The sequence below is a fragment of the Thunnus maccoyii genome, chromosome 22 (genome assembly GCF_910596095.1).
Source record: "Thunnus maccoyii chromosome 22, fThuMac1.1, whole genome shotgun sequence".
Taxonomy (NCBI): Eukaryota; Metazoa; Chordata; class Actinopteri; order Scombriformes; family Scombridae; genus Thunnus; species Thunnus maccoyii.
The window spans coordinates 15,320,462-15,330,063 of NC_056554.1; the positions used below are offsets into that span (position 1 = coordinate 15,320,462).

Genomic DNA, 9,602 nt, shown 5'->3' on the forward strand with positions numbered 1-9,602 from the left:
GTTACTTAAAGATCACCTTCAGACATGTTTAAAGATGTATATACATGTATATAAAATACTCTGCTTTGAATAATAATTTCTGTCTGATGTGGTTTTTCCACAGAAAAGTTAAATTATTATGTTAAAAATCATCACACTTGCGTAAGTTGAATATTGGACCACAACTGGCTTCCTTCAAAATTATTTGTGATGTCACAAATCATGCTTGTAAAATCTGATTGTCAATGAGCACAGAGAAACTTTCCACTTTTAAGTAGATGAATGTGAAAACAGCCTTCTAGTGTCAGACTCTGCACATACGTCATTCTGCACAGTGAAGCTCAAACATCCAACTGAAGGAGCAAGAAGAAAAACATATTTTTGAGTGGAGGAGGACTGTAAGTAGTGAGAAGAAAAAGATGGTATATTTTTGTTATCTTCATGCCAAATATACAATTGCTGTGTGGTGGGAAAAGACACTTTAAGCAATCCTTGAACCAGTGGCTACAAGGACTTTTGAAACTCGTTATCTGTGGAAAAGCTAACATTTGCAATAAAGGAAAAATCCAAGGACTTTGAGAAGATGTGGGCACCATTTATGGATTTCCTGAAAAATGAGCCTCATGGAGGATTTTTCAGTAGTTTAAACTTAAAGTGTGACTACACTGTACACGAATTAGGAGTTTTATAATTTTCCCTTATTTATTTATTTTTGTTGTCATTGTTGTTGTCTTTTTCATTATTGTGTTAAGTGTGTTTGACATATATGACATATAAAACAGAAAAAATAACGGATTCATTTTCCTAGGATGACGAAGTCAAGACCCGCCCTATCCTGCCTCTGATTGGCTTACCCAGATATTCTTAGCCAATCCCACTCCTCATACCTAAACCTAACCAATCTGACCACCGAAGGCAACGAGTATTAGCCAATCAAAGGTGGGCTAGGGCGGGTCTTCATCTCATCGTCCTAGGAAAAAAATGACTAACTGTTGCCAGCTTCTCGCTTTGAAAAGCTCTAACCGGAACTATCTTTTTCCGTTGTCGCCACCTTGACACTGTTGTAAAAAAAAAAGAGGGGGGAGGTAAGTAATTATTTAGGGGGAAGAAAGAAAGAAACAAAGTTGTCGACCGTGCAGTGCACACGGGGAGGGATTTTATTTATCCGGAGCGACTCGTTTAGTCCAGCACCGGGTCTGTAACGGCGCGCCGGTTTCCAGTATTTCCTCCTCTCTGTCTCCAAAACTTCTCCGCTACTAATTTCACCGAGTCCCGGACAGGATTTCGCCTTTGAAAAAAAAAAAACGGGAATGATAAAAGCAGCCGAGCACAGGCGGACGGAGGAGTCTAGAGACTGCAGTGTGTGTGTATGTGTGTGTGTTTTCTGTAGCTTAAATTAAGTTAAACATGTTATTTTAAGTTTTTTCCCCCGAGCACGTTTCGTCCTGAGATGAATGGCAGAAGTCGGGTGAGTCGACTATCAGAGCTCAAACGGATTTATTTTCTTGTCTACACTGGACCTACATGAAGTAGTGATATAGCCTGCATCCTGCTGAAACTCTTTGTGTTTTTATTTTTTTTAAAAAAGCAATAAATTCAAAAGGATACGCACTGGATAACCGAGATATCAAAGCAACTTTTGTGAAGCACATTTCGGACAGTTAAACTTAACAGAGAAGATGCAGATGTGGAGCCACATGAGGGTCCACAAAGGAGGCCCTCCACGACCATAGGTCACGCAGAAGTGTCCTGGATGTATGTTTCTCCAATTTCCTGGCTGGGTTGACTTGAACTGTTAGTAATTGTCTAATAATCCAATGGATTCTTCCTCACCACAGCCTACCTGTGCCTGTGGATTTTCCACATGAGGGCAACCCAGATGACTCAGAGGACTTAAGTCATGTAACCACCCTGAAATGTCTTAAAAGTCTTATTTATCTGTCTTGTATTTATTTTGTGTATATAAGTGGATCTTTTTTTAAAGCTTTGAGCTAGTTTCAAGGCCAGTTTTTAATTTCTTAGTAGAATTTGAAAGCTGCCGTAGAGAAAACTGTAGATTTACTTGAGCATCTTTGTTCTGCTGTATATCTACACACACTGTATTTGAGCACACTAATCTGTAACGTTAAAGGGGGGGATCTGTAAGTCTTCGCTTAGACAGGTAAAAGATACACGAGAGGGCTTCATCATGGACAGGCCGATAAGCAAGTTATTAGAAAAGTTAAAGCTAACAGACTCGGGCAGTGTGAAATTCAACAGTTCCAAGAAAAAACATGACACGGCCAACAACTCCAATAACAGCAACGCCAACACTGGCATCTCCGGAGGCAGCGGTGGGGGCAGCAGTCTGGCACCAGCCCCCAGCTCTGCAGCTGCCTCGCCCTCAAGACCCGGCCAGTTCTCGCTTGCCTCTGCAACCACAAGCGATGCATGTGTTCCAGCGAGTGGAAGAGGGGGAGGAGGTGGAGGAGGAGGAGGAGGAGGAGGAGGAGGAGGAGGGGGAGGAGGAGGAGGAGGAGGAATGGGAATGCCCCCTTCTCAGCTTCTTACCTCACCACAGACTTCCTCCACGGTGGGTGCTGCACCATCAGATGGAGAGCAACAACATCACCCTTCCACCTTGGCACCATTGAGGCGCCGCTCCCCCCAGCAGCGTGCGTCCTGTTACCTGGGCGAAGGCGTGGACTCCCACCTGAGGCGCGAGTCCGGCCTGGGCCCCGAGTGTGACGCTCACGGAGCGTATGGCTCCAAGTCGTCCCTGAATCAGCGGCGCTACTCCCTGGAGCTCCAGCAGCTGGTCAGAAGACAGCAGCTCCTCTCCCAGCCGCCGCCTCACTCTGTCCCCCCGCCGTACCCCGCCGCCGCTGGGTATGGGTCGGCTCCCCGGGCTGGTGGAGGCGGCATGGCGGAGACTGGCTACCTATCAGAGCCAGAGAGGCACAAGCGGCTCTCTCTTCAGGAGGCTCTGTTCTACAAACGCCTGAGCACAGGCAGTGAACTGTGGGAGAGCACCAGGCCGGCGTCCCTCTCCCATCCACCGCACCGTCCATCCGATGTGACGGGTGGAGGAGTGGGAGGAGGCTTCTTTTACCCCCCAGGACCAACTCTGAGCCCATGCTCATCTTTCAGCCTCCAGGAGTCGGTGCTGGTCAGCCCCAGGTCCAGCTTCGCCTCCAGCACGGCCAGCGGCGGCGGAGGAGGGAGCCCTATGGGCAGTCGCTGCAGCAGCAACCGGACCAGCGGCATCAGCCTGGGCTACGACTCTCGCTACTCCGCCTCTGGAGGCCTCCCTCCACAGCAGCAGTCCCCCTCCGTACAGACAGGGGGCTCTGCAGCTGGATATGGAGCTCCAGGAAGGGCCGGGGTGACGCCTGTGGAAGCCTGGACTCAGTACCTGGACGGAGGGATGCGTCCAGCTGCCCACGACAGCCGACATTCCTACCCGCCTGCGGTAGGAAGTCCGGCGGCGGCGTGCTACCAGGCTGGCCCAGAGTGGTGGGAGGAGCAGCGGGCAGGTATAAGAGGCAAAGAGGGGGGTGTGATGGGGGAGAGGGCCAGCTACTCAGACTTGCCTGGCACCCGCTACCAGGAGGAGCTGACCCGACTCCTCCTGAGAGATGCAGCGCTGGAAGGGGACGGTCTCCTGGAGGGCCTGATGCTGAAAGAACACTCTCTGGCCCTGACGGCTCTATCCAAACCGGGCTCGACACCACTGGGGCCTTCCACAGCCGGAGGGCCGGTCAAATCTCAGGAGAATCCAGGAGCCGGCGCTGGAAGAGAGGCCTCGGAGAACCGCCAAGAGTTCTTTGGTGAGATCACAAGAATCTTTTTTTTTTTTTTTTAACAATAGTTTAGACAGAACAGACATCCCATGCATTCATAATAGAGCAGCGGGTCACCCCACATCCGCCCTCAGTGTGTTATTATTGTCCTCCTCACTGGCTGGTGTCAGATCACAGGTTTCTCTCTCTCTAAATGAAAGGGTTGTATGGATGGATGCAAGGATGGATGGACAGATTAATAGTTGAAAGAGAGTATGGATGGATGGATGGTGCCTTGGAACCTGCAGAGACATGCAGGGTTGGAGCATGCAAAGTGTAAAGGAGGAGGAGGAGGAGGGAAAAAAAGGAAAGAAACACAGTCGGGCCTCAGAAACCGATCCAGACAAGTAGATGTGTTTTGCTGAAGAGGAGAAAGAAAAGAAAGCGTTTAGGAAAAGATACATGCTGTCCTCAAATGAAAGTATACTTTCACTTTAATATTAAAGTGAAATCATTATCATATGCGTGTGTGTGAATGTGTGTGTACACTCGCTCGGGCTCACACCTGTATCCAAAACACGGAGCGAGGTCAGCTGATGTTTGAGGCCGACGTTGCCAAATTCGCACGTAAAGGGCTAATGTAGCGTATCTACATGGCCGTTAAACTGCAAAATTCTGCTGTAACACTTAGACACAAATTACATGGTTGCTTATAAACAGCTCTGACCATTACTGTGAGTCACACAAGATTAGGGCTCTGTGTGTGTGTGTGTGTGTGTGTGTGTGTGTGTGTTATGGTGGCTGAATCAATGTGTGTGTGTGTGTATATTGTTTCTCTGTGGCAGGGTGTGTTTCCCCCGAGTGACTTCAGGCCACAGTAACGCAGTGTGTGTCGGTGGGTGTGAGTCATGTGTGTGTGTGTGTGTGTGTGTGTGAGTGTCCCAGTGAGTGTATGTGTGTTTTTAATGCTGCCTTGGCGTGTGCAGGGGCGGTGTGCTGTAGCCTGTTTTTCTGCTCAGGTATGTGTGCCCGGAGGGGACATACAATACTGTACTCCTCTCAGCCATTAGGAAGAACTCAGGAGCTCTGAGCCGTGAAGACAAGACGCTCCGAGCTCAGCTGACACACACACACACACAAGCTAACACACCTTTATTCAAATATACTGAGCAAAGTTTACAGAAAACGCTCAGAATCGAGAGGAAAAGAGTAAAAATGAAAAGTATTGTCCTATAAAACCAAGAAACCAGAGAGCTGATCCATAAACGACTAATGAAATATTGATTTTATTGCTGATTTATGTGCTACAAGTTAAAAAAAAATTAGATTTAGGCACAAAACCGAGAGCAAATCCACATGTTATAGTTGGAAGTGGGCCAGAACTAATTTTTGTGGCTTTTATAATCTTGTTTGTTGACAATTTTCTTAATAAACTTTATCCTACAGAAGACTTGTTAGTTGTAAACCCTAAAAAAAAAGAAAAAAAAAGTCAGTGGACGGATGCTGTCCCCAGTCACTTAAACCAATCATTTCCCGGCTTATTCAATATGTAGCAGCGTCAGACTTTATATTTAAAGCCATCGAGTTCGAAGCCTCGGCCCTCTGGTTTCTGGCTTTGGCAGAGAGTCTTGCCAGTTCCTAAATATCGGAGGGACTGTCCAAGACCACGGCAGCCGAGTGTAGGAATTCTCGATTTGTGTGGCACTCCCACAGCCACATTAAAAAAGGGGAAAAAACACACAGGCAGACCCTTTAAATAGATCACAGGAACGCTGCAGCTCAGACCACCATGCCACTTTTCCACTTTACATTTTAGTACACGGACTAGTGCTGAACATGCACTTGAGTGTGTTCTGTGGTGGAAAAACACAAAGAAAAGCTAGTTAGTTATAAAGATTGACTGAGTTTAACTTGGTGTGTTGTTTCCCAAAAAGCACCTCAGGAGGGTTTTGGGTTTTTTTAGGCCACTAAGCAGGAAAACGTGTGGTAATCTTGACCTAAAAATGTTGCTTATTTACCTTCCTGTTCCTGAAAAAGCTGAAAAAACTTGCTTTTGTTTGGCCAGAAAGTGACAACTAAGCATTTGCTCTGCTGACTTAAAATGGAAAAAACAATGATCTGCCAGCAGATAATGATTTACAGGAAATTTACTAATTTTTTTTTTGTGTTTGTCTCTCACAGCGCCGTCTTATATAATCTCCAAATAGCTCTGACTGTGGGCTTTAAAGCCAAATTTTTAAAGGAACGTCTTCACTCCAGAAGAAAGAGTCATCTATTCTTTTTTTAAGAACCACTGCCAAAAAAGTCAGATCCGGTGGAGTTTCCCTTTAATAACAGAGCTTTAACAGAGCTTCAGACACTTGAGTGGATGAGCAAACAGGCTGGCATGGGTAACTGGGTTTTAACTGTGTGAAAATCCCCTAGGTGGTGCGAACGAGAGGATTTACAAGTGTTGACACTTTGTGTGGAGTTGGATTTCAGACACATCCTCTTGGAATGCGTCGTAAACGAAGTGGTAAGAGCCGGCGAACGATTACACTCAACTAAATGCGCGTTTGTGTTTTTTTTTTTTCCCTTCCCCCCCCCCCCCATTGTGCCGGCAGGAACCTGTGTGAAGTGTGGGAAAGGCGTGTACGGGGCGGATAACGCCTGTCAGGCTCTGAATAGCCTCTATCACACTCGCTGCTTCACCTGCGTCTCCTGTGGTGAGTACCCCCCCCCCCCCTCCTCACTGACCCAACAATGACTTCTTTTTAAAAGTATCTAAGCTTAATGTCTTCCTATCAAAGCCACACCCACGCTAAATGTAACTCAACCATCAAAATGTCCTTCACGATGCTGATTCTGCCGTCTCTCCCTCCGCAGGACGAACCCTGAGAAACAAGGACTTTTACAATGTCAACGGCTCTGTGTACTGTAAAGAGGATTACATGGTAAGAGACGAGGTCAAAGCGTGTTTTGTCATCCGTCTGTTGGGAGTCAGAGGATTGATTTTCGGCTAATGATATTCTCCTTTGTTGTAATTACAGTTTTCAGGATTCCAGGCTGCTGCTGAGAAGTGCAGCGTGTGTGGCCACCTTATTCTCGAACAGGTGAGGGGCGTGTCTGACGCGCGCAAACACCTCTAAACACTCGGACTTATGTCAGATTTAAAGAAAATATATACACGCTTCTTAAATTGTATTACATTTTCCAGAATGCCTTTTTTTTTTTCAAGAAGCCCCCCTAGAGAACAGAGAAAAGTTGAGTGACGTCTTCTCGTTGGCCCCCTCATCGGGTTCCCACGGCAGATTTTCAGTGGAATGTTTGCCTTGGGTTTTTGATAAACAAAGAAATAAGGCTCTGTGGTGATTCGCTTAAAACCTTTTACCATATTTGAACCACATAATACCAATAATATAAATAGAAGGTTAACGGTGTGCCTGAGATCCACAGGCCTTATTTGATACAGTTTTTTTTTTTGAATGGCCAAAAAAGCAATGTATTGATAACTAAATGCTTTTACAAAAGGCAAACAAAGCAGTAAGAAACCAATCAAACGATAGAAATTTAGATCATGTGACAAGAACAAAATGAGGGGAAAAGGCTGATAAAATACCAAGTTACAATCAAAACAGCACATATTTACAATGCTAACATGCTGGTTTAATGTCCACCATGTCAGATGGGAATGTCATCAGTTTGTCATTGATGTCAGTTGTTTACAAGTCTTGGCTTGTTACCGTGGGAATCATTTTAAAGTGTTTTCTTAATGAGCGATCGCTGTGCCGTCTCAGATCCTGCAGGCTCTGGGGAACTCGTACCATCCCGGCTGTTTCCGCTGCGTGGTGTGCGGCAAGGCTCTGGATGGGGTGCCTTTCACTGTGGACCAACACAGCAGCATCTACTGCGTCGCCGACTACAACAAGTGAGACGTGCCGCTATGTTTTGAACGCTTTGTTTTAGAGAGGATGACGTGTGGGCGTCTATAATATACCTGAAACACGAACGCTAAACTGTCCAGTCAAGCAACAACACATAGAATTTGATGTTTTAAGACGTGGACCACCCAAAAGATTCTGCTCTTGTTATGTGTGTTATATCTGTCTAATATGAAAGTATTCTTTTAATAGTGTGTAACAGAAACGTTAGGGGAATTCTGTTTTTGCATGTGTAACGTTTGAAGTATTCCTCTTACTCATCCCACTTCTTTCAGAGATATTACTCAACCGTAGTAGTACTCCCTTGTTTCTAAATAAACTTGTCTCCCGTGTTATTCTGCAGGACTTTTGCCCCGAAGTGCGCTGCCTGTTTACAACCCATCTTACCTACTGAGGTGAGCACAAGTGTCTGTGTGTGTATCTTTTGTCCATGCACTTGTTGGACGGAGGCCTTTTTTTCTTTATAAATAAAATAAAGCCTTTTCTACCTTTCTTATACATCATACACAAACATTTTTTCTGTTTTCCAGACAACTTTACAGCCACAAGAAGCAACACACATTTCTAGAAAGTCAAAACATCCACTGAGTTTTTTTTTTTTTCAAAATGGGTTTACTCAGCGTGCATATCTGGTGATTCACACTTTTATCTAAAACTGAAAGGGCTCTAAAAGGATGAAAACAGGCTATTATTGGCTCACGCTACATGACTGGACTCTGCTTTCTACGCTGACCTCTCTGATGTCTTTTTATTTTCTCGTTTTTTTTGTGTCTCAGGGCAGTGAAGAGATCCTCAGGGTCGTGTCTATGAACAAGGACTATCACTTTGAGTGCTACCACTGCGAGGTGAGTGATGTTTGTTTTGTTTTTATATCCTTCTGTTTCCAAAAATATCACAGTTCTGAGTGCGGACCCTAAAGTCCGAGAGCTACAAATTGTTCTCAAAGTGCTTTGAAAGCTGACCTCACTTCCCCCTTTTGTGTGCATTCCTGTCCCCTTATCTGCTTCTCCTTTTCCTCAGGAGTGTGGCAAGCAGCTCTCCGATAAGCCCGGCTCGCAGTGCTTCCCCCTGGACTCCCATCTCCTCTGCCACTCCTGTCACATGAGCAGAGCGTGCGCCACACACAACATTCCCCCTCACAACACACACTGATCAGCTCTCCCCCCTCTCCTCCTCCGCCGCCCCCCCCCCCCCGTGCAGCTGTGGATGTTAAACACGCTCCCATTATCTTGTGCTTTTTTTTTTTTTTTTTTTTGCTTTTGTCACTCTTTCTTCAAGACTGCTGATATTAAGACATTTCCACTGATTCACTTTCATTGTCTTCAGTTCCTTTGTCACATGTACTGCCTGCTGTACTTCTTGTACTATTACTGTACTATAGTTATAAGGGAACGGGAAAGAAACTACTGCTTTTTTTTTTTTTTTTTACCCTCCTACCCCAATGTGGCTACTGTTTGCTGTAGAAGAACAAGGGATCTCGCTCAACTGTTTTGTACATATTATTGCTAGCAAACATTTTGCACTTAAATTTGACTTTACTGTAAGAGATTTGTAACGTGAATCTGTACAATTTTTGGGGAAAAACATTACTGTAATTTCTGTATGCTGTAATAAATATTTTCATTTGTGTTCTGACGACTTGTAAGGTGCAACTTCTGGCTATCAGGCTACAAGTTTTAAAGCCCAGATTACTCAGCTTTTGCTCTTCTTGTCTTCTTTAAGTCGCCGTAATCCAAATACTTTACCGATAGATTCATCATTAAGGTTTTCAGCTCCGTGGCTCACAGCCAGGTCACGCTGCTTCTCAAGAGCTGCAAGCCAAAAAAAAAAAAAACATCCAAGCAGACAATCTGATAACCAATTTAAATTTATTCATTTTTTAAATTCTCAGTACATTCAGCACTTGCAGGAGGAAAAAAAAAAAAAAAGCAACAAAACCAAA

General features: G+C 45.1%; 1 protein-coding gene across 1 annotated transcript; it reads left to right on the forward strand.

Annotated features, from left to right (window-relative positions):
* The first annotated feature begins 1,070 nt into the window (after positions 1-1,070).
* ajuba (ajuba LIM protein) lies at positions 1,071-9,295 on the forward strand. The gene is made up of 9 exons (XM_042401601.1): positions 1,071-2,423; positions 2,472-3,788; positions 6,344-6,445; positions 6,606-6,673; positions 6,770-6,832; positions 7,517-7,647; positions 8,004-8,055; positions 8,437-8,505; positions 8,681-9,295. The coding sequence occupies exons 1-9, from the start codon at positions 2,168-2,170 to the stop codon at positions 8,810-8,812; spliced, it is 2,190 nt and encodes a 729-aa protein (XP_042257535.1). The 5' UTR covers positions 1,071-2,167; the 3' UTR covers positions 8,813-9,295.
* The last annotated feature ends 307 nt before the right edge of the window (positions 9,296-9,602 follow it).

What these genes read in the sequence shown, in the direction of transcription:
- ajuba (XM_042401601.1), top strand. Translation starts at nt 2,168, where the DNA reads ATGGACAGGCCGATAAGCAAGTTATTAGAAAAGTTAAAGCTAACAGAC. An exon ending in TGCGTCGCCGACTACAACAA is followed by an intron (nt 7,648 to 8,003) that starts GTGAGACGTGCC and finishes GTTATTCTGCAG; the next exon opens with GACTTTTGCCCCGAAGTGCG. An exon ending in TTGAGTGCTACCACTGCGAG is followed by an intron (nt 8,506 to 8,680) that starts GTGAGTGATGTT and finishes CCTTTTCCTCAG; the next exon opens with GAGTGTGGCAAGCAGCTCTC.